Source organism: Mastomys coucha, unplaced genomic scaffold (genome assembly GCF_008632895.1).
Source record: "Mastomys coucha isolate ucsf_1 unplaced genomic scaffold, UCSF_Mcou_1 pScaffold3, whole genome shotgun sequence".
NCBI classification, from domain to species: Eukaryota; Metazoa; Chordata; class Mammalia; order Rodentia; family Muridae; genus Mastomys; species Mastomys coucha.
Window position 1 is genome coordinate 70,411,125 of NW_022196909.1, and position 25,622 is coordinate 70,436,746.

The following is a 25,622-nucleotide window of genomic DNA, read 5'->3' on the forward strand; positions in this document are numbered from 1 at the left end:
CATAGAAATTGACAATCAAATCATGGACCCAGTTTGCACTGTAGAAAACTGTCCATTATCACTTTCTAGTTAGATGTCTGGAAACATAGAGTAAGCAATGAGAAGTTCTGACAGTAGTTGGCATGGTCATGGCATTCTGGTACAGAAGGAGTTACAAAAGTGTAGCACCGAGTGGCAATTTGAGTGAAAGTGATCCTTTACCACAGACAGAAAACCTAAATCCAGAAAATACAGTTTTTCTTAAGCAGATATCAGCAGGTATGGGCAGATGCTTTCAAAGTTTAGTGAGCCCCAGGGTCATAATGGGTTTGAACATAATATTGCTTCCTATACATGTTTGTGAGCATATTGGTTAACCCATACTTTGATGGACTGCTAGCAGATATGAGCTGGCAAACTGCATCATTCTCCAACTTTGCCTCACCAAAATAGAATTCTGTTAGACGCAAAGGGAAGGTACAGCAGTGGATCCTCACAAGAACGCTTAGGCTAGAAATGGCAGACATGTCCAGAGTCTCTCGGGAAACGTTTATTTCTCTCAAGATTTTTCTGAGACAGGGTGACCCTTTGTCTTCCAGAAGTCAAGACTGAAAGAAGGGGAGAAGAGAATTCTGTTTTTCTGATGCCCCCTTCAGATGACTTTTGACTAAATGCTGCCCTAGAAGTGTCTGAGCAGATTGCTTATGCTAACCAGGCTCCTGTCTTTTTCAGGTTTTGTCCACCTTGCTTTAGAACCCCAAGGTGAAGTGCTGGCCCCAAAGATCTGCAATGAAACCACACTTGAAGCAATGGCGACAACGAATGCTCTTCGGAATATTTGTTTGGGGGCTCCTCTTTTTGGCAGTTTTCATCTACTTCACCAACAGCAATCCTGCTGCACCTATGCCCAGCTCCTTTTCTTTCCTGGAGAGCCGTGGGCTCCTGCCGGTACAGGGCAAGCAGAGGGTCATCATGGGCGCTTTGCAGGAACCCTCTTTGCCCAGAAGTTTGGATGCAAGCAAAGTGCTTCTGGATGGCCACCCTGAGAACCCTTTCCACAGCTGGCCTGGGGACCCACAGAAGTGGGATCAGCCCCAAAATGGCTTTGACAATGGGGATGAGTTTTTTACATCCCAGGTTGGGAGGAAATCACAAAGTGCTTTCTATCCCGAGGAAGACAGCTACTTCTTCGTTGAGGGTCAGCCGGGGTTATACCACCACAGACAAGGTGCACTGGGGCTGCCATCCTCTGGGGAGACATCATGGCGATCAGGACCTGCCCAGTCCAAGCAGGAGAAGCTGCTCCACCCAAGGCGAAGCAACTTGCCTGAGGAAGCCTATGACAGTGACATGCTGTCGGCCTCCATGTCCAGAGCCTTTCTGTACCAGCTCTGGAAGGGAACCGTCTCCTCAAAGATGCTGAACCCGCGCCTGCAGAAGGCCATGCGCTACTACATGTCCTTCAACAAGCATGGTGTGCGCTTCCGCAGGCGGGGCCGGCACGAGGCCCCTCGTACAGGGCCAGAGCTACTGTGCGAGATGCGCAAGCGTGTGCGCGTGCGCACCTTGGACGGCAAAGAGGCGCCCTTCTCGGGGCTGGGCTGGCGGCCTCTGGTACCAGGTGTACCTCTAAGCCAGTTGCACCCGCGCGGTCTGAGCAGCTGCGCAGTTGTCATGTCTGCCGGTGCCATCCTGAACTCCTCCTTGGGGGAGGAAATTGGTGGGTCCCGTGGGGCAGTGTTTTCTGAGCTCTCCAAGCTTCTAGTTCTAGTCTGGGGTTGTGCCCTAGATGTTAGACAAGCTTCATCCATTTTAGGAACTATAGTCATCGTGAGCAGAATCAGCCAGAGTCAGGGGCAATGAAAGAATATGGGGGAGGAAGCAAAGATCAAAGATGCTGGAGGTTGCTTTTAGGGGTGCCACTCAAAAGGAGAACGATAATAAAGATACTGAACTCCCAAGGGCTAAACTCAAGTTTAAGGGTGCTGAGGAGAGCTTGGCTGCTACTGAAAACCGTTCCTAGGAAAGGCTTAGGAACCTTTGTTTGGGTCACAGCCCATGTGTACAGTGGGGACCTTCTTCAGGATGATGAGCAGCATGACTGTACTGAGACTGCTGTCCACTCTACCATACTGTCCTCAAAAGCTCTTGTGTTTGGAGAGAACGGGTTTCCTATTTCCTCTATAGCTCAATAGTATACGGAGAGGGAGGGAGATATTTAAAGGACTTGGCTGAGCTTGCAAGTCTGAATCTGTAGGACACACTAACAGGTGGGGAATGGCAGACAACTTTAATGATGCATTATTTTAAAATAAATCCTCTGAAGATTTATTAGTATTTTATGTGTTTGAGCATCTTATCTGCATACCTGTAAGTGTGCAAGGTGTTGTGTGTACTGCTGGAGTCAGTGGGGACTAGAAGAGGACACCAGATATCCTGGACTTCGGTTTAGTTAAGGTTGTGAGCAGTCATGTGGGTTCTGGGAACCAAGGCCTGGTCCTCTGCTCTTCTCTTCAGGCCCTCTATGGTACATTTTTGAGGCAGAGCTCCTTGTCATACCACTGTGTATCTGTTCCTAGCACCTTCAGTTGGTTGAACAAGGTCCAGTACAATGTGGAGCGTAATCTGCTTTCCAAAGGGGAGGGGCAAATCCCTCATAGCATACATAGACAGACTGACACACAGTGTCAACTTCGTGGAAGGGCATGGAGTAGGGTTGAAGTACATTTCCAACAGTGGAGTTTATATCCTGCTGTCCTGGACTCACCAACAGAATTCTCAGTTCTTGGTGGACAGTATTCATTTTCTCACCCTTCTGACAGAGAATATTATCTACTATTCTGTCCTGTCCCTCCTCCAGCATTTCTCTTTCTGGTAGTTTTAGACCCTTTGTTCTAGGACCCTTCTGATCAGGTCGATTCCATTGCTGTGTCCATAAGCAGGCAGTTTGGCCCTTAAAAATAACTCATTTATTTCACAAGCCTGTATTTATCCCCTAACCAGTTCTTTGCTTAGCACAGACTACAAATGTAGCTGAAACATAGCCTGAGCTTCAAGCCTAGATGCAAAAGATCAGTTACTGCAGCCTCCCTGCAGATGGTAGTAGATTCTAAGTAACTAGTCTGAAAGTGACATTCAGGGGACATTGCTCCTTCATTATAGGTGAACAATTTACTGTTTCTTGTACTCTTCTAAGCAGATCCTTTAGTTCTGTGTCCTTGAAGAGTGACGGTGTCCTGCAGACAACAAGACCTCAGCCCCCAGCTCCTCTGATTCTGGGGAATGAGATTAAGTGGGGATTTTTTTTTAATGTTAAAAATCCAAGGCAATAAATACAAACCTGGACCTGTAGTGTAAGGTCCCCGTGTCCCCGTGCTGACATTTCATCAAGCTCATTATAGCACTATCCATGTGTCACATAGCTTGTAGCAAAACCCAGAGCAGAACAGCCTGAAATTTATTAAGAAAGAGCAGTGGTTTATAAGTCCCCAGGGAGAAATAACACCACAGCTCTTTCTCATTTCTGAGGACCAATATTAAAATTAAGAAGAGGAATTTAAATATTATGCTTTGAAGCAGGCAGTAAGTTTATTCTGGTTTTGTTTAGCTTTAAACACCTCTTCATCATAAATATACAATACTTGAGTGTCTCTTGCATACAAAAGAGAATTCTCTTGTCCTTTATTCCTTCATAAATGCTCATAACAAAAGCTTTTTAAACTCTATTCAAAATTTGGAAGAGGTTGTGAAAGTCACCAAGATCCATGTTTCTGGGGAACATGAAAGGCCACATATATTTGTTAATTTCTAGTATTTCAGTGATGTAGTTTCATGATTAGAATTGTAATGTCCCAAATGAAGAACAGGCTTAAGGATTTGGTGGTTTATCTGCTACCTTGGTTGGTTTGTTCTGTATTATTTTGTATAGGTTCAAATTTTATAACTAGAATTTTTAAGTCATAGAACTATAGCATTGCTCAGTTTGTTTAAGCAAAAAGCTGTTCATCTCTGATAAGCTGGTGTGGCAGGATCATTACTGTACATATCAAGGGCTGGCCTCCTTCCTACTTACTTGAAGTTGGCATTGCAAACCTACATGATCTTTAATGGCTCTCAGAAAATAACAACATCAACAACAATAACAACAAAACCCTTGGAGTGTTGGGTATATTTGAGCTAACCTCAAACTGCCCCCTTCTGGATTGACTAAGTGAAGATCAGAGGGGCTGCCAAAATTCACATGGTGAAAAATTCAAAGCAGTCCAAGGCAGTCCTCTATCATAGCCCACCCTCAGCTCTGCCAGGAAGGCTCTTTAACTAAGATCACCTACTTCTTTGTTTTTCCTGAAGGAGGCCAGCCTTTCAGCTTCCCCAAGTGTTGTTTTGTGGCCATTGAGTCCTTTTCTGGCTACCCCATTCTGTTAGACCAAGACCTATGGAACTGTTGTTTGGGTTTTGAAAAATATAGTGAACGTAAATGCCTTTAACTTTGTTTGTATATATAGCCTGGGCTGTTTTAGAAACATGGAACATTCTTTCCTAGAGTTATGAGACAGGTTTTTGTCATTTCTACAACAAATGACAACAATTCCTGTCAGGGCTGTGGAAGTCCACCACAGAAAATAACAGTTTTCTGAGAGGAGACATCACAGTCCTGATGTGGAAGACCAGGGCTTGTGTTATTGGATAACTGTACTGTTATGTAGGTGGAAAATGGGAAGTGGCAGGAACAGTAAAGGGCAAGAACCCAAAGTAATTTCTGAAGCAAGTCTTGGATTTGGCAAGTTCTGTAACTACATTTAGAAACCCAAGAAAGCAGTTCATATAGTCACTCAACCATCACTAGATACTTGCTGACCACAGCTTTATCAGACCCTGTGCTAAGCACAAAGATGAATAAGTGACAGACAAAAACTTCAAATTTTATATCATACTGTAGATAATCCAAACCATAAACAGACAATTCCATTGTCCTGTGAATTGGAGAAATGCAGGGAGATATGTAGACAAACATGATAGAAATAACAACAGAACCTTAACCTCACAGCTGGTTACCTATTGGTGAGCAGAGAGGTCAACATAGACTGCTCAGTAGAAGCTGGTCCAGGTCAAGGCACAGAGTATAATACTAGCACAACTTTAGTGAGTACAGTGGCCAGGAGGAGAAGGAGGAGGAGGAGGAAGAGGAGGAGGAGGAGGAGGAGGAGGAGGAGGAGGAGGAGGAGGAGGAGGAGGAGGGGGAGGACATGGCAGCTGCTGCAGGAAAGAAGCTGGCTAGGAAGAGAGGAGGGCAGTGCATAGATAGTCCTATGCTTTCAAAACCAGACTTCAATTACTAATTGCAGTAGCAGTGCCAACTAAGATTGTTTGATGTAGACAAAGCCCTATTTTAGTATGGTTTAGCTGTTTTAAAATCAGCATCACCAAGGACAGGTGCATCTAATATCCCATGGGCAGAGTGTGGATTCTATAAATGGGTCTCTAGGAACTGACAGCAATGATGTCTGAGACAAGGGAACATAAGGGTTGAAGTTTGATTTTAGAGACATCACATGTGAGCCTGAGTTTGGGGGCATGAGAGAAGTCAAGAGGCATGAGAAAGCCAGAAAGGAGAGGGAGAATGCAGTGGGAATTGATAGAGTCAAATCATGGTTTTGTCCTATCCCTGCAGGCCATTGGCTGGTGCCTGGAAATTGCATTCTGTGACTGTTTAATTTTTATTTTCTATTCAGCACAAGTCAGGAGGAAGAAAGAGCTAGATGGAGACTTGGTGCCGAGATTTCTGGCATGCATGGCTGATCCTTGATGGGTTCTATTTAAAGTCAGTATAGCTCTACTCTGACCCAGAAATGCCTTCTCTAGAAGTGAAGCTTGACTTCATTCACCTTGTGCCTACTGTCTGGTCTCCATCTTTTCCTCTAAATATAAATGAATGGCTTAACTTCTGAAGATGCATTACTAGGCAGTCAAGTGTATATTTACCAAGTGCTTATGGCTGGGACAGGTAGTTTCAGCTTGTTAACCTTTGGCTCTGTTTATTGACTGCCTTCAGCAGCAGCAGACTCTACCACTGCCTCCTTTGCACAAGTAACTTTGTGACTCTTAAGACCACCACTCCTTCCAAGGCATTCATTGCCTTCTGCCGTGCCGTGTAGCATTGTAAGATACTAAATACTGATCCATCTATGGCACATGGGGGTCACAACTCCTTTGAAGGTGAATGATCCTTTCACAGGGGTCACCTAAATACCATCAGAAAAGGCAGATATGATTCATAACAGAGGCAAAATTACAGTTAGGAGGTAGCAATGAAAATCATTTTAGGGTTGGGGTTCACCAAAATGTGAGGAACTATATTAGAGGGTCACAGCATTAGGAAGGTTGAGAACCACTCACCTGGGGCAATAGGCATTTAAATGCCTAGAGATTTATGAGGGTCATTTTATTCATTGGAATTATAGCCAATTTACTTGAAATACATCCATTGCTTAGGACACTGGGTATGTTCATCAGACAGTGACACAGAGACTGTCACAGTGGTGAGCAGTATGGCTTTGGGAGACCTGGTTGGGGAGTTGGTATCACACTTGTTGTCCAGCCTTGTGCCCAGATCCTTTTGAGCCCCTAGTAAGACACTCAACTGCTTGGTGTCTCCCTCATCCCTCTTGATTTCTTTATGGGTTTGTCTTTATCACTTTATATCTGTGATTCATTCATGGTTTCTAGGGCCCATGCTCTACAAGGTAAAAATTAATTTTTATAGCTCAATTTTTTTCCTTTTCATTTTGACAGATGTACTGGGAAAACCAAAGCAGTGAAGGATAAAACTGAGAACACATCTGGAGAGGGGTGCCTATAACACTGGTCACCGTTGTTTCTTTACTACTAAACACTAAAAAGAATGAATGCCTTGTTTGCTGTAAATGACTTTGATGCAGCAGTCAAAATGACTAGTTTGAGAAAGTCTTGGCCTTTCCATGCAGGTGTTTTTCAGATCCTATATGACAAAGAAAAATATGGGAAAAGACACCTGTGCATGGAAAAACCCTATGGGATGGAGTTGGAGGATGAACTAGCCAATCGTGCCATGAAATACAGTTGTAATTTGAAAAATAAGATGACTGACAGACAGATTTCAATTATTTTGACCTGGACACTTGACAGCTTCCTTCTCAGAGAAGGAGTTAATGAAACTGTCACTTTTAGAAAGATAACTGACAGTATTTGTTACAATGATAAAAATGAAGCTTCTAACTAGGAACTTGGAAGTTTCCCACACTTGAATCCATGGTTTATTAACCAATATGGTCTTTGGATGATTTGTAATGGAACATAACAATATTTTGGATCATTGCCCAACTTGTTTCCTGGGTATTCAAACTAACCAATGTTGTATTCAAATTAACAACATTGAAAAATTTTTACTGGATAAAGACACATTTTAAGAGCAATACAGAGTAGATTATAAAGTGGCAAGCTAGTTGGATTGTTGGATTTATACCCATTCATTTTAATTTTTTTAAAAAAATAATATTGGAAGACTTATAATTTCAGCTACAAATATAGTACATTTTACAAGGAAGATATCTTGAATGATAGGCACAGACATCAGACTGCCAAAATAACCCTGCTTTTCACTTCATAATAAAAGTAGGTTATCAGTAATCTTTTGGACCAAAAAAAATATTTTTAAAAAATTCATTGATATGCTTTTGAGATGCCACACTGCAACAAGCTCTTAACAAACTACTACTTACCAAGAATGAGTGAACTATCAAAGAATATTCACAATTTTCTGGAAGAGCTTGTAAAATCATCTCTTTTTAAAAACCTGTGTGCATGTGCATGCATCTCTCTCTCTCTCTCTCTCTCTCTCTCTCTCTCTCTCTCTCTCTCTCTCTCTCTCTGTGTGTGTGTGTGTGTGTGTGTGTGTGTTTGTGACTGTGTGACTAAGTACCACTTATACATTCATTGTGCTCAGAACTTGTCTATAAAGGTATCCTTTAAAATTATTGCTTTAGTGGGCATGCACAGTAGCTTCTACTCCTTAGCGAGTGTAGACTCTGAGAATGGAATACCAGAACCCTTTTATAGAAAGAAGGCTGTAGAGAATATGATCACAGTAAGTACAGCATCTATGTATCCTGTTACTACTAGCCATGTCAGAAATCTATTGAGTTTGCCTCTTACTCATAGAGTAAGTCACTGTGCTTGCTGCAAGTTAAACTTGAAATGTGCATGGATTTTTAAAGCTAAAGAAATCCCCTCAAAAGCCTTGGCCACTGGTGACACTGCTAGTTTCTCCAATCGTAAGGACTCCCTGGTATCCACTCCCAGGTATCTTCTCCCTGGTAAGGGAGAAGAGCCTCAGCATGAAAACCTTCACTAATAGGTGATAAAGCAGATTCAAAGGCAGTAGTTCTTAGACTGTTTAAGAGAAGGCAGCAAGATTAGATGGCAGTTCTTATCATGACCTCAGCTCTACAGGCTATACAAAGACCCAAGTGAGCTGCTTCTGTGCTCCAAGCATCTGTACCGGTTCCTGTAGATCCAGCTTCTTTGACATGTTTTAAAACATTAAGGGGGCTGATTATACAAAGTATAATATTTTACACAGTATAAAACAATAAAAAGCATCTAAACATAACAAGCAAAATAGATCCCATACTCTACTGGTTTTGTGTGTGTGTGTGCACAGATATACACACATAGCACTTTATCAAGAAACAAGCGGACATAGCCAAAGAAATGGATCATTCAGTGACTTTGCCAGTAGTGAGCCTCATATAGTATACTTTGAAAAAGGAAATGTCACTGTTACTTGCAAGTATAAGTTGAGACTCTATTTTTATCTCAGAGCTGGTATTGACTAGTGTGCCCTAGTGCTGTGGGGCTCTTGTGTATCCATACCAAAAATCAATATCCAAAAGTCATACCAAAAATCAACATCAAATTATCTAAAAATCTGTGTATATGTACATTAACTTTATCAGTGGTTTCTGTTTCAGATATTGCAATATTTGTTTTAGTGCTTTCTCCCTAGATTATGTGATTTCACAGAGAAAAAAAAAATGTCACTTATGTGCCCTTAGATTCTCATGATGCAGTTTTGAGATTTAACTCTGCCCCTACACGTGGCTATGAGAAAGATGTTGGAAATAAAACCACACTACGCATCATTAATTCTCAGGTAAGAAGGATGAAGTGTTTTCACTGAAACATTTTGTAGGCAAATCATTTAACTTGCTGAGTGAATAGAAATATTGTTAGCATAACCACAATACCGTTATTTTTACAGATCTTATAATCACAAAGAATTAGTGAAGAAAAATGCCAAGAGGAAATTTAGATGTGATTTGGATAGGAAAGATGAGTAAGACCAAAGGGAACTTAGATTAAGCATAAAAAAAATGATTTTTACTTGTGTGTACATATTTTTGCTATTATAGATCAGTGGTTTTCAACTTTCCTAATGCTGTGACCCTTTATTACAGTTCCTCATGTTGTCCTGACTCCCAACCATAAAATTATTTTCATTGTTCCTTCATACTGTAATTTTGATATTGTTAGGAATGGTTAATGTAAATATTTTTAGGAATAGATGTTTGCCAAATATTTTTCTACCAATAGCTGCTGTCATAGATTATCATGATTCAGTCTATGAACTGCAAAATGCCATTTATTACAGAAAATATTATGGAAATAAGGAATGCAGTGCAAAGGAGAACAGAAACACATGAAACATGAGAGTTTGTAGTATATCTTTGAAACCTCAGTTTGTGATTTGGAAATTTGAAAAATGAAAATAAGTTGCTTAGTGGGAAGCAGAAATACCTCTTTTTTTCTATGTTCTTAATGTCTTTTGAATTTATGGAAAAATATTTTCAGAACAAACCACAATTTCTATTTTCCAAAGTTAGAAATGTAGAAAATGTAGAAAAATTAAATAAGTGATTTATGGTGAAGTGCTTGCAGAACAAGCTATTATCACCCTGTACTGTTCACTGTACCAGGCAAGCTACAGCAGAGTAAAAACAATTACCATATTTTCTTAATTCACAGTCACTAGTGGTAAGATCTACTACATTTCATTTAGTAGTTTCTCAGGAAGTAATAAACCTCACCAAATTAAAATACATGTGTACTATAAGATATATCCTGATTTCAGAAGTATTAAGATGTGATAAAATTAAAAATACATCTTCATAAAAGTGAACATTTTTGTTTAGTTTTAAGTCAATTAGTTTTAGGTCAAGTCCACTCTGATTCCCTCCCCTCTGAACTCCGACCACTATCCCCTCTGAATTTCATATATTATCTTCTTTTGGTTTGGGTTGCTGCTGTTTGTTTTGCTTTATTTTGTTTTATAAACCACAAAGTGCACTTAGTGCAGTCTATATGTGCAAGGACATGGGCCTATCTTCTGTAGCTTTGGTAGCCTCTCAGAAGATCCCTGAAAACAACCATCTCTCTCTTCCCAGAAATCAATTGTTCATAGCTCTTTAGCTAGGGGTGGGACTTCATGTCTACCCCCTCCTTATGGTAGAATTTTTCCTGGCTTAATCTTGTGTAGGCCTTGTGCTGTTGGACCTGAGAAACACTGTTTAGATGTAGACATATACTGTGCATATACTGTGTCTGTGTCTTACACTCTTACACTCTTTTTTTTTTTTTGTGTGTTTGCTCGTACAGTTTTATTGTTGTTTATTTTTTAATTTATTAAAAAATTGTATTGTTTATTTTTAATTTATTGTTGTTTATTTTTTTATTGGATATTTTCTTTATTTATATTTCAAATGATACCCCCTTTCCCAGTTTCCCCTCTGAAAAAAAACCCTATTCCCTCTCCCTTCCCCCTGCTTGCCAACCCACCCTCTCCCACTTCCTGGTCCTGGTACTCTCCTACACTGGGGCATAGAACCTTCACAGGACCCAAAGCATCTCCTCCCATTGATGACTGAATAGGCCACCTGATATATATGCAGCTGGAATCATGAGTCCCACCATGTGTACTCTTTAGTTGGTGGTTTAGTCCCTGAGAGCTTTGAGGGTACTGGTTAGTTCATATTGTTGTTCCTCCTAAGGGGCTGCAAATCCCTTATGCTACTTGGGTCCTTTCTCCAGCTCCTTCATTGGGAACCCTGTGCTCAGTCCAATGGATGGCTGTTAGCCTCTACTTCTGTATTAGTCAGGCAGAGCCTCTCAAGAGACAGCTATATCAGGTTCCTGTCAGCCAGCACTTGCCAGCATCCACAATAGTGTATGGGTTTGGTGATGGAATATGGGAAGGATTCCCAGGTGGGGCAGTCTCTGGATTGTCCTTCCTTCAGTCTCTGCTCCATACTTTGTCTCTAAAACTCCTTCTGTGGGTATTTCATTCCCCCTTCTAAGAAGGATCGAGGTACACACACTTTGGTCTTCCTTTTTCTTGAGTTTCTTGTGGTTTGTGGATTGTACCTTTGTGGGTATTCTGAGCTTCTGGGCTAATATCCACTTATCAGTGAGTGCATATCATGTGTGTTCTTTTGTGATTAGGTTACCTCACTCAGGATGATATTCTCCAGATCCATCCATTTGCCTAAGAATTTAATAAATTCATTGTTTTTAATAGCTGAGTAGTACTCCATTGTGTAAATGTACCCCATTTTCTGTATCCATTCCTCTGTTGAGGGACATCTGGGTTGTTTCCAGTTTTTGGCTATTATAAATAAGGCTGCTATAAACATAGTGGAGCATGTGTCCTTATTACATGTTAGAGCGTCTTCTGGGCATATTCCTGGGAGTGGTATAGCTGGGTCCTCTAGTAGTACTATGTTCAATTTCCTGAGGAACCACCAAACTGATTTCCAGAGTGGTTGTACAAGCTTGCAACCCCACCAGCAATGAAAGAGTGTTCCTCTTTCTCCACATCCTTGCCAGCATCTGTGTCACCTGAGTTTTTTATCCTAGCCATTCTGACTGGTGTGAGGTGAAATCTCAGGGTTGTTTTAATTTGCATTTCCCTGATGACTAAGGATGTTGAACATTTCTTTAGGTGCTTCTCAGTTATTCAGTATTCCTCAGTTGAAAATTCATTGTTTAGCTCTGTACCCCATTTTTAATAGGGTTATTTGGGTCTGGAATAAAAAAACCTAGGATAGTGAAAAGTATTCTCAACAATAAAAGAACTTCTGGTGGAATCACCATCCCTGACCTTAAGCTGTTCTACAGAGCAAGTGTAATAAAAAAAACTGCATGGTATTAGTACAGTGGCAGGCAGATGGATCAATGAAATAGAACTGAAGACTCAATAATGAACCCACACACCTATGGTCACTTGATCTTTGACAAAGGAGCTAAAGCCTTCCAGTGGAAAAAAGACAGCATTTTCAACAAATAGTGCTGGCTCAACTGACAGTTAGCATGTAGAAGTATGCAAATCAATCTATTCCTATCTCCTTGTTCAAAGCTCAAGTCCAAGTGGATCAAGGACATCCACATAAAACCAGATACACTGAAACTAATAGAAAAGAAAGTGGGGAAGAGTCTCAAGCACATGGCCACAGGGGAAATTTCCTGAACAAATCACCAGTGGCTTGTGCTGTAAGATCAAGAATCGAGAAATGGGACCTCATAAAATTGCAAAGCTTCTGTAAGGCAAAGGACACTGTCAATAGGACAAAACAGCAACCAACAGATTGGGAAAAGATCTTTACCAATCCTATATCTGATAGAGGGCTACTATCTAAGGTATACAAAGAAGTCTTACACTCTTCCTAACCTTGTTTCACAATGATCTCTGAACTTTGGGGAGATATATATCTCATTTATTGATGGGCATTCTGAAGTTTTGTATTCTCTCCCTGTTCATCAGTTGTAGTTTTCTGTGCTATTCACAATCTATTCTAAAAAGACATGTCTCTGATAATGATTATTGAAAGATGCATGAATCTATGGGTATAAGAGCCAGTCATTAGATGTCAGATGCTAAATAGTTCTCTCCTAAATTCTACCCACCATAAGTTCTTGACCCCATTGATTGTACAAAGCATGAGTTCTGTTTTATGAAGAGGACTGAAATCCAGTGAGAAAGTGGTTTGTTTTTTCCCATAATCTTCATGACATTATTGTACTAGTAGGCACATTCTACTGGACCAGTCATTACTATAGCTCTCAGGATTTACATCTAGATGGTAACATTTTTCCTTCATAGCACCAGGAAAGCTAGTCAGTAGGATATGAAACCTCTAATCAGTGCCTGGTTGGTTTCTCCATGCTCTATGACTGAAATATGTGGTATCTTTGGCAGTAGGGTCTTATCATTAGGTTCTAGAGAGTAACCAAGTGCAGTGGCTATAACTTATAATGTTTTAGCATCTATGAAGCTACACAGAGGACAAAAAAAAATCCCAAAGAAGTAATCTATTAAGGGCACTAGGTTTCTTTGTTGATAACATAGGTGTTTGGGAGAGGCTTTGCCCCACTATTGTAGGGTAGCTCTATTTACTCTCTCTCTCTCTCTCTCTCTCTCTATATATATATATATATATATATATATATATATATATGTACATATATATACACATATATATGTATGTATACATACATATATACATATATATGTATATCTGTACATGTATGTCTGTGTGTATTAGGAAGCTTCTGCTTTATATATATACACATATATGCACACACATATATATATATGCACATACATACATGTGTGTGTGTGTGTGTGTGTGTGTGTGTGTGTGTGTGTTAGGAAGCTTCTGTAGTAGTAGGTTTCCATAAGACATTTTCAAATGGGTTTCATTTTGTTATACACACACACACACACACACACACACACACACATTGTTCTTTACCTTACCTTCCTATCCTCCATCTCACTTAACTCTATTTCATGTCATTTATATACTTTTATCCAACTCCCATCATCTCCTACTTGGTTCCTGACTTCTTTAGGCATTTCAATTTAAACATCCATATCTAAAGAGAGAAACTGAAATGTTTGCCTTTCTGAGTCTTGGTTACCTCACTCCAGAATAGTTATTTCCAGCTCTAGCTATTTACCTGAAACTTTCATTTTTTTCTTAACATGTGAATAGTAAACCATTGTGTATTTGTGCTGTATTTTCATTATCTATCATCGTTTGATGGACATCTAGGTTGTTTCCTCTTCCTGGCTTTTGTGACTATAGCAGCAATTAACATAGCTGACCATGTATGTGTCTCTGTGGTAGTACATAGAGTATGAGGGTATATGCCCAAGTACATTATATGGGTCAGAGACTAGATCTATATAAAGACTTTTGTAGAACCTCCACATCAGTTTTTATGGTAATTGTACCTGTTTGCAATCCCATGAACACTTAGTAAGAATTTCCATCTGTCTATATCCATACCTCCATATTTTTTTCATTTTAAAATTCAATTTTATTTTAGCCATTCTGACTGGTATAAGATGAAATGTCAAAATAATTTAAACTTGCATTTCTCTCAGCTAGATAATGTGCATTTATCTAGCTAAGGATAATGAACATTTAAAAATTATTTCTTCTTTGATAACTCTGTTTGGTTTTGTGCCCCAATTTTTAATTCGATTGTTTGTTTTCACAGTGTTTAATTTGTTGAGTTCTTGGTATATTCTAGACAGGAACAGTCCCATTCTTTGGACTGCTGTTTCACTCAAGTGATGGTGCCATTTGCTATCCAGAAGCTTTATAGCTTCATGAGGTCCTATTTGTCAATGGTTGGCCTTAATTAATGCCTGTACTTGATAGTTTTTTTTTTTTAAAAGATGGATGGCAGGTGAAATTAATGGGTCCATCAAGAATCAGATAGGACCTGGGAAGAAGAACTACAACTGACACCTCCTAACTCAATTCTAGCTGTTCTTTACCAATACCCGTCTCATGTCACATATCAAAGGTAATGAGGAAGCCAGGAGACTGAGTCAGCTGAGGAGCTTCATCTTACAAGGAATGACAGATATCCTTGATGCAATTCTGATAAAAATGAAGTACTTTGTGGATTTGGTTTTGTTTTATGTTAAAAAAAAAAAACTTTAAACATATTTTCCCTTTTTCTCTCTCACAAAGAAAGTATAAAATGCAAGACTTACTGTCATTATTATTTTTAATTGTGACTTGCTTTAAAAATATACGTTTGAAGAAGCAATCACTAGTTATAAAGATCTTTGTTTCCCATCCCCTCCATGTGCTTACAGATTCTGGCCAACCCCAGCCATCACTTCATTGACAGTGCTTTATATAAAGATGTTATCCTGGTAGCCTGGGATCCAGCTCCTTATTCTGCCAATCTTAACCTGGTAAGTGTTTTCTTCATGCCCTAGACTATTGGTCAGACAGTGTCTCTGTTTAATGACTCACAAGAACAGGTCACTGATAGGCACAAACTCACCTGTGTTTCATGAACCTTTTGATGTCACTTAGAGTTGCATAGCCACCTTCTGCAAAGATGCTTTTCCTCTGAGAAATAAAGAAAGCACAGCATACATAAAGGCTCAGAAAGTTTTCCTTACACCTAAAATAAGACTGATCAAACTGGCGATTGTCCAAAGTGAGAGGATGGTAATAAGGGCTTTAGAAAATTATGTGTAGTGATCAAGAAAAATATAAACTGTTCATTGTTATTTAAATAATTGTCTCCAATTTTCTTAAGGATGATTATCATTGGCTCTTTCTCAATGTGTTAAATTTTATGAAATAATCATTTACAAGTGAGTTGTAGTTTTTTTAATCTCCATGACAAATTATTACCTTTCCAAGCAAACACTGGCCATGTTGGATGAGACTTTATGTGAAAAGCCAATGGCTTATTGTTTGTGTGTTTTTTAAACTGAGCTTGGAAAATTTTATGTTCAACCTAGTGAGTGAGTATCCTTGATTTGGTTTATCAAAACCAGGAGCATACAGATTTATTAAGATGAATGTGAGTGACAGATCTTTGCTCCTTCAGGGATTAATCCTTTTTAGAACTACCCAGGATAGAATTGGCTATCAAGAGGAGTGTATGTGCTACTGTCCACCTTCAGCATCAGGCTGAACATTTGCTTGACCTTATTACCAGTGTGTGTTTGGTTGTCTTGTTTTGTTTTGTTTTGTTTTGCCAGTGGTACAAATCAGAATCACTGGCTCATTTTTTTTTTAAAATTTGCCTGCCAAATTTCCATTTCCAGAAGCAGAGAACACAGCCTCCACAATTATGTGGGAAACTCAATTCTCCTATGACCCCTAGACTAAGCATCAACTATCAGTGGAGACTGGATATTTCTAGCTTTCTTCTCAAGGTGAAATACCCAGATATCAGTTCTTGCAGGATTTTAATTGACTGACTACTGGGGATGCTAACCTTTTTCTTCATCTGTTGGGAGCATCCAAGCCCTGATCAGAGTTTTTCCACTTTATAGATGAAGACAAACAGGGTTAAAATGCAGGCAATATGGCCATTATGGTGGGAGCTGGGCTATAAATCATGACAGGGAGGGGGCTAGAGTATACTTGATTCCTTCTTGGATCCCATTTTTCTTGTTTCTTTGCCATCTAGCTCTGAGAATTAAAAAGAAACCAAATACATGTTTTTAAAGAAACAGACCAGGTTCCTCAGCTAATGTTACTTGGTATCTTAATATGTATCAACTGTATACCCATGCTGACTATTTGAAGATACAGAGCTGACTGAGCTAAGCCCCTTCCTACATCCTCCTCAAATCCTACATCATTATGACACTTGCCACATTCCTGAGGACTTTTGTTTTAAGTCAGTTTTATCTGCTCTTTTATATAATACATATATGTATTTTATACAATAAACGTAGCTCCCCATTCTGGTGCTTATTAATAAATTCATGCCTTTCATTTATCCACCATTATAAAGAAAGAAAAGGTTTCACCAACCCATGTCAATCCACCCCATAAGTTGTGCGGCCTTCCTCCCAATCTACAGAATGATGTACTTTCTACTACTGTTGTACAATATGGAAAATCTACCTTCAAACACACTGCTTGAGTACTAGGAAAACAACATACTAAAGTATGAGCCAAATGTGGCCATAGTTCTCATTATAAAACTGGAGTAGAACACAGTATGCCCACTGGCATTAACTGCTGCAGTATGCCCACTGGCATTAACTGCTGCAGTATGCCCACTGGTGTAACTGGTTCCATGTGGCCATGTTCTGTTCATGGCAGACCTCTGGCCCATACCTCTCAGATGTTTACTCTTTGACCTTTGCAGAAAATATATGCCACCTCTTATCTAGACACCAGTCTCATTTTACCATGAATAAAACATCATTAAGAGAGGTTGGTGGAAGGAAACGGAAGGGACAATTGTATAATTATTAAGTATAGAGTCAAAACTAAAAGAATTGATTTAAAGATACAGCATTATTCCTCCTAGGGCCAGAACTATGATCTCTTTGTATTTTCCCAGGTGACTGCATCCTTCAGTACCTTCCAGCTCTTGACTGGACCTAGACATATTCAGTGTTCTTCCCTTGTCACAACATGATCTGTACTCAATTTGAATTGTTTTTATTTTGTTTCAGTGGTATAAGAAGCCAGATTACAACCTTTTCACTCCATATATTCAGCATCGCCGGAAATACCCAACTCAGCCATTTTACATTCTTCATCCCAAATTCATATGGCAGCTTTGGGACATTATCCAGGAGAACACAAGAGAGAAGATACAGCCCAACCCACCATCTTCTGGGTTTATTGGTATGTGTGTCTACTAGTTGGAATGGTAGGGTGCACAAGCAGGGTGAGAACTCGTTTTACACAGAAAGAACAATAACAGGTAGTTTGAAATACTAACCAACAAAAGAAACGTTGTTCAGTTATGCATTATCAAATTTCCAACTGTTCCACAGAACTCTCTCATTCTCATTCCTGACTGATAGGTATGATCTTATGTGACTGGACAATTGTTCTCCCTAAAATGCACTAATGGGCTGTCTGTACCTTTATATCCTGTGCTTTAGTGAGGATGACCAAAGGCAGATTCAACTGGAATGGCAAACTATGGACCTTTCTGTGCTCTCTCATTCACAGTGGCCTCAAGATAGTTAGACTTCTCACATGGCAACCTAAGCAGGCTGATGAAAGTACCTCAAAAGACAGGAATCTTCAGACCTAGGCATGAGGACCTGCACACGTGCTGTCTAACCCTTGTTAGGAAGCACATTGAAGAAACTGTGGATTTTACCCATGTCAAGTCCATTCACATTGCTAGTGGGGTGCCAATCAGAAGGGACACATGCTGCTGCATGATTGCTAGTGCACAGGGCAATAGGGAGGCTAGCTGAAGCATTTCATTGCACTATGTGAGAGAGTACACTAGCTCCAGGCCAGCAGTGGAATTTCACACTTGGTGACCATATGTGGCTTGTACTATGCTCTCCAGCCAGGTTTTGAGATGTAAAGTTTATGCTTTTGCCACATTGTACATATATATTGAGGCTTTTTGCCCCCATTTTTATGATGTTACCTGTGTAAGGTATGGGAAAATGTATCTTGAATCCCCTAGGGAAGTATGAGAGACTGAAACTGAACCAAAGATGTTGCATTTGTTGCCATCCTAAGTTCAGTAAATTTACAGGATTCCTTTGGCTGCACAGAGGAACTTCATTAATAGAGGAGAGTTTATAGACAATAGTAGCTTTATTTAAATTAAGGACTCAGTACCCTGAAGTGAGGCTTGCAGCTTTTGTAGTGTGTTTACAGAATTATAATGATATGAAATCCCAAGAAAACTTTAGTGGGACTACGATTAAAGTCATGCCTTTGAAAGCTTCATTTGAAATCCCCAATTCTTCATCTTTGTAGTTTCCTAAATCAACAGAACTTTAGGAAAATGTAATTCAGTTTTTAGCAGAGTAAATGTGTTAGAGTAGTGATTATACAGCATAAGGAAACATGGCCTAACTTTTCATATGTTATGGTTGCTTGGCCCAGGGAGTGGCACTATTACAAGGTGTGGCCCTGTTGGAGTAGGTGTGTTACTGTGGGTGTGGCTTTAAGACTTTCATGCTAGCTGCCTGGACGTCAGTATTCTGCTAGCAGCCTTCAGATGATGTGGAATGCTCAGCTCCTCCTGCACCATGCATACCTGGATGCTGCCATGTTCCTGCCTTGATAATAATGGACTGAAATTCTGAACCTGTAAGCCAGCCCCAATTAAATATTGTTCTTTTAAGTGTTGCCTTGTTCATGGTGTCTGTTCACATCAGTAAAACCCTAAGACATTAATCATATCATCATCATATTTGATAAATGCAAGAATTTAAAGCAAAATTAGAGGGGTTCACAATTATAAAGGTTCAGTCAGATGGTTATAGCCAATGAAAGTAATTCCCACAGTGTTGAAAAGGAGCTCAGGCATGTGAATCAGCTCTCTTCATACTGTTCATTGTTGATGTGGAGTTCTCAAAGGCTTAGTGTTGTTTTTTTTTTTAATTTTTGTTCAAGTGAACTACAATTCATTGCCATTGTAGCAAAGTAATCTGGGAATGCCTAGGTTTGGTTTGAGTTATTCTCTGCAACCTGGAGGCATTTGTCCTTAACAAGTTACTTAATCTCTTGGTCATCAGTATCCATAAATAAGACAAAGTAATACAACCTTTTTAAGATAAAGTAAGTGAAGTAGCTGTACAACTTACAATTGTTATTTTCTATCACTGTCTTGTCCAGTGCATCATCTGTTAGCCACATGACTATTTAAATTTCAATTAATTATAATTAAATAGCAAATCCCATCTGTTTCTGAAGCCTGCTACCTTTATTTCATGTACGCAGTTGTGGCACCCTTCTGCTGGCTACCATATTACACAGTAGTAACTGGGAGCTTTGTTTTTAATTGTCACAGCATACTGCTAAGTTTTGCCAATATAAAGAAACTAAAATGCAGAAATTGATAAGAAAACATTGGGTTCCTGGTGGGCTAACTGTTGTGTGGGTGGAAATAAAGCTGAAATAGAGGACATCGGCTGCATTAGATGTACTTGCTGCCTCTGAGCCTCATCATATTGAAGGATCTGAGATTCTTACCACTATGACCAATGGTAACAACCTGGGTTACTTTTAGCAGTGCCTTCTGAGCACCCTCAAGTTGTTGTAGACTTTGTACTTCCTCTTTGATCTGGATGAGATAGAATTTTTCTGTTCAATTATTTAATGTTTTCAAATAGCTATAGAATATTAGCCACAACTTACTCCCTTTCCCATGAAAACTCTGTGAAATCAATGACTTGGGTATTTTGTTTTGTGACTGTGGGAGAACTTTTCTAATTAAGGTCTAATTAAGGTTCTGATGAAGTCTACCATGACCAGAAAGCATCTAGGCTCAGGGCAATATGGCAGGCTCTCTTCATTAGTGGGACTTCTCCTTCTTTGACCTTGTCTGGAGAATTCTAGGCACCCCCCATGCCTCTATTTGAGGAATGTCAGGTAGCCTTAGCTAGCTTACAAGCTTAGTTTCCTTTCTCTTCATAAGAACCTGTTCAGCTAGCACCTGAGATTCCTGAATTGTTTCCCCATGCTAATGATACATTTCTGTACCCTGAGCCCTCAGCCAATGATGTTACTACCCTCAATCCCCCCCTAAATTTGATAAGGCTTGAATTTCTCTAAGTAAAGTTGATCTGCCTCCTGATAGCTAGTCTTGGTGTGGTCATTCATATTCACTGTACATGCTCACATGGCTTCTGAACCATCCCCTTCCTCAGAAGATTCTCCTGAACCCCATTGTTGCTCCCTTTGTCCTCATGGACTGACTGTATTGGCCAAAGCTCCATGAACACAGAGAGAAATACAGTTGCTGTGACCAAAAGTATGCTTCAGATGCCCCTTGCCCACTTTAAAGTCTTACTGAAGTGTCAGCTTGACTAATCAACACCTGTTATCTCTAAGGCTATAAGGATCAGTTCCCAAACAAAACACATTTCGCAGGGGCAAATAGGGTTAGAATGTTTTAGTATGTACTCATCACTGTGCTTGGGAGCTGGTCAGCAAGCAGTTCCTCATCCAAAGGTAGCACAAGGCAGGCCCTCCTCACCTTGCACTATACTCCTGTCTAGTACTCTGCTGGGTGAAGCAGTGGGTGTCACTTCCTTCAGTAACAGTAATCCATATGTGGGGAGTAGTTTCACATGTGATTGTTCATACAACAGACAGCATACATTTTCTTACACATGCTCAGGAGTTTGTATACATGAAGTGGAGGGATGTCATAAGCTCACTATTTTAATCAAGAAACACATATCTTTGTACAGAAATTAATCCAGTGGGGGGTTAGCATCTCAGAAAGATCCACCTGAACCCCAAAATAAAGTGCTCTGGTCCCACTGAGAGCCTTGTTGTGGGATATAAATCTATCACATAGGAAGAAGCCATGTTCCTCAGTGATAGCAACTGATACTGAGTATTTCCTGTGCTTCAAGCACGAGTCTGAGACCTAGGGTGGTGACAAAAACCAAGAGGACTATCTTCCTGATACTTGCAGTACAGTGAGGTTAGGAGCAATGTTGCCTAGGTTAATGTGCAGAGACGGACACAACTATAACCTGAGGTGAAATTGAAGGAGTTTGTTGCTTCAAGAAGTTTACAGAGCAACTAAGAAGGGTCTTGTAACCATTTAGGCTTTTTCTATGTCTACCCAAGTCCCCAAAAATGACATTGAGGCTCCCCAATTAGCTCTTTACTTAATATTAGCCCATTTTTACTAATCCAAGTTCTGCAACCTGCCTAGTTACCTCTCATTAGTTTCATATGTCTGATGTTCTCTGAGTCCAAGTGGCAAATTCTCCTGACTTTTCTCCAGAGTTCAGCTCTCTATGCTGGATGTCCAACTCTCTAATCCACCTCAACTTACCATCCATCAGCTTTTTCTTGACAGGTTTTTCACAGTGCATAAAGATTATCTCTACAATGTCTTTTTTTATGATCAGGGTCTTATCCTTAGGCTGGTTCATATTAGGTGGATGCCCTCCATAATCTGGGTTCTACATCCACATATTCAAATATCCACTAGCTGAAAATAGTTTTGAAAAATAAATTTTGTCTATGTGCAGACCTTTTCTCTTGTCATTATTCCCCAAACAATAACAACAGTGTGCATCGTTTTAGGTATTAGAAGCCATCGAGAGATATGTAGAGTGCACTGGAATTTGTGCATGGTAATATGGGATGTTATGATGTCTCGCAAATGGCTTGACCACCTTTGGGTTTGGGTGTCTACACAGTGCTCTAGGTCCAGCTCCACAGACATTGAGTAATGAGAGTGTTTGCTGAGTGAACAAGTTTTTGCTCACAGGCTCTCAAAGTTTAGCATATCTTGCATCACCTACCTAGTTTAGTAATACCTTTCTATAAGACAGAGCTTAGCAAGTGAAAGGAATGATTAGTAGGTATGACCTTACAGGCCTTGTACAAGTCAGTAGTATGGAGACAGATTGCCTGGAAGATTCTGGATCACAGTTTTCTGAGAGCTTGAAATCACCCATCTCCACTAGGCTGTCAGACTGCCGGTATTCTTTCTGCTACAGAAGTCAGTATCCTTGTTGTGAGAGGCAACCAGGAACCATTGAGAGCCAGTTTGGAAGGTAGCTTCTGAAAAATTCCAAACCAAGGACTCTGAGTAAGTGGAGGAGGTTGGAGTTTCCATTTCTCAAATGACACTGATGCTGGTTCTGGGACATTCAGATACCCACTCTCAGCCTCATGGAAAGGATCAAAGTATCAGGGAACTGTAAAAGCCTAGTCTGTAGGTTCTATGCTGATAGATACTGTGAGAACCCAGAATTCATACCTGTCTTCTACTTATCACTTAATTATGGTCATACTCAAGCACAAGTGTTATAAATGCTTTTATTTGTGTCTACTTTAAATAGTACAAGATTTTAAAAATTATAACATGTATTGCTATCTTTTGAAATGGAATAGCATTAAGTCTTCCATTCTGGCCCTACTAGATGTTAACTGCATTTATATCCTTACATTCTCTTTCTTTAACTCACAAATGGACAAACAAAATTTAGACATAATCAGCCATATATTGTACCTAGTTTCTGTTGGTATATATTTCTTCCCCACCCCCTTCCCTTCTCCCTCTCACTCCAGCTCCTTCTGGCCCATAGGTTTTTTTCTTCTGGTTGTGAGTCACCATGTGGTTGCTGAGATGTCCTTCATTTCCTTAATCTCTTTTACTTTCATACATGCTGTTTTATGTGTCTATGAAATACATAGATCAAAAAATGATCAGAAATGTGTATAACTCGGATCCCTGAATGTATGTGCATTATAAAAGGGAACCTATTAGATTGGTTTACACGGTAGGAGCCAGGTAGTTCAACAGCAGTACAGTGTTAGATGGAAGAGATGTCTAAAAGATCTGCTTAGGTGCAGGGGCCTGGTGAGCCCAGAGCTGTGCCAACATTAGGCCTACATCCCAGCAAAGGACTAAGCCTTTTCCTCCTTGCTTTAACATCTGCACATTATCATAATTAGCTTCTCCAGTGAACTACATTTGAACATTTACAACAATATTCTTGGAAATAATTAGGTGTCTTTAATTACTTAAGGAAGCACTCTACAGCCTTTTCTTCACACCTCAGTTTTGGGCAATTATCTCCTTCAGAGGTTTGCAATTCATGTTCATAGAGTTTATGAAAGCTAGTGAACTATTATCGCTTTAAATCAATAATTAGTGAGATGGAAAGATGACTGAACAGCTAAGAGGACCTGTTACCCAGAAAAGTTGGGCTCCATTCTCCCAACACTTATGACAGCAAACAGCCATCTATAACTCCACTTCTGGGAGATCTGGTGCCCTTTTTCTGACCTACACAGGCTCCTGAATGCAGAGCACATAAACTCATATAGGCAAACACACATACATATAAATAATAATAATAAATCTTTAAATAATAAGAAGAAATGAACTAGAGGACATGTGTAAAGATTTATAATTATTAATATAAATACATATTCACATCAAAAGAAGTAAATTATATTTTGTTCATTAATTTTAATAAGATACTTCTTAAACTTTTTATGTCTATAATATTGTTAGTTCTCTGAAATTCTGGATGAATACTTTAATATCATGTTTTCTTCATTTTAAACATCAGATCCATTTTACAAATTAGCAACCCTGCCTGTCAAAATATTTTGAAGAATCATCATTTAAAATATGAATATTTATTGTAGTTAATCATTAAAAATTAACTCAAATTACTTATTAATAGCTGAAATTACTTTCAAAACATTTTTAAATAACTCTGGATCTATTTGGACTTGATTATATGGTTATTACTTAAAAGTAAGTGAAAAACTTACTTTTAAAATTGTGTGTGTGTCTATGTGTGTGAACTTGTCTGTCTGGTTGCATGTATATCCCATACTGCATATGTGGAGGTCAAAGGACAATTTGTAGGAGTTGATTCTGTCTTTCCACCATGTGTATCCTGGGAATCAACCTTAGTAGCTTTGGTGCTAGGATATACTAAATTGTCTCACTGATGCCAAAACAAACACACTTACCTTTCCAAAGATCCATTTCAGGAGGATGTAAGTCAAAAGAAGCCTGGAGATATTCTTTGTTCGCATATAGATATAAGCTGAACACTTTCACTAAACCTCAATAAAATTGGTGCATACTGTGTTAATTAGCTTTGCTTGGCAACAATTTGGGGTCCAGGTCTTGATGTGTGGTCTGCTTCAGGCCCCTGAGTGCTGAAGGTACAGATGTTAGGCGGCATTGTATAATTTTAGAAAATCTCCTATAACTTTTTCAATTCTATAAAAGGTGGTAAATAACATTATTAACTAAATGTTTAAACATTTTGAAAAACATCAAATAATTACCTTCACTCTTCCTAGCACAACCTTCCTGATTTTATTTTATATTATAATTCATGCCTCTACCACATCGAGGTATGACAAATGGGCCCCTAGTGAGCTCTCACTGGGCCAGAAAACATTCACAATTTCATGGGAAAATGAGTGGATGGGACATAGATCTCTCAACTTCTGGACCATCATCATTGTAATATATATCTCCTGCAGATGCTCACCTCCTCCTGTGTTGCTTTGTAATTAAAATCTTGAAATCTGCTGAAGCTGTTCCATAGCCCACTGTGCATGGGTCCAACCAGGAGAGAGCTCTTCTCCCAAGGGTGCTGTCACTCCAGGGCTCGGAGGTGAGATAGCCACTTTCTCTCCGATAACTATCCAGAACAGGGTGGGTGAGGAGCACACGGGGCACAGAAACAGTGGAGCAGCTGGGACAGGATATTTCCACTTGCCATCTTCCCTCAGAGTTTGGACTGTTCCAGAGCCCTCTATACAAAAGTTGCATGAGGAGAGAACTCGTCTCCCAGAAGTGCTGACACAGGCTTAAAGGCCCACAGGAGGGACAAGCTCCAGCCAGATACACCAAGACCATCTGACACCAGAGATAACCAGATGGTGAAAGGCAAGTATAAGAATTTTACCAAAAGAAACGAAGGCTAATTAGAACCCAGTTGTCCCACCAAAGCAAGTCCTGAATACCCCAATACAACAGAAAAGCAAGATGTGGATTTAAAATCACATCTCATGATGCTGATAGAAGACTTTAAGAAGGACATAAAAAAAAAA

The 25,622-nt window shown here is 39.6% G+C and overlaps 1 protein-coding gene across 4 annotated transcripts in view; it reads left to right on the forward strand.

The window, feature by feature from the left end:
- St6gal2 (ST6 beta-galactoside alpha-2,6-sialyltransferase 2) overlaps nt 1–25,622 on the forward strand; it is an 86,925-nt gene that overhangs the window by 41,987 nt on the left and 19,316 nt on the right. For 3 of the 4 annotated variants that reach the window (XM_031346989.1, XM_031346988.1, XM_031346990.1), the window contains 4 exons: nt 712–1,699; nt 9,072–9,169; nt 15,188–15,289; nt 17,531–17,705. In XM_031346989.1, the coding sequence (XP_031202849.1) occupies nt 769–1,699; nt 9,072–9,169; nt 15,188–15,289; nt 17,531–17,705 (1,306 nt within the window). In that variant the 5' untranslated portion in view covers nt 712–768. Of the gene's footprint in view, nt 1–694; nt 1,700–9,071; nt 9,170–15,187; nt 15,290–17,530; nt 17,706–25,622 lie in introns of all 4 variants that reach the window. The other variant, XM_031346991.1, reaches the window with a different exon arrangement.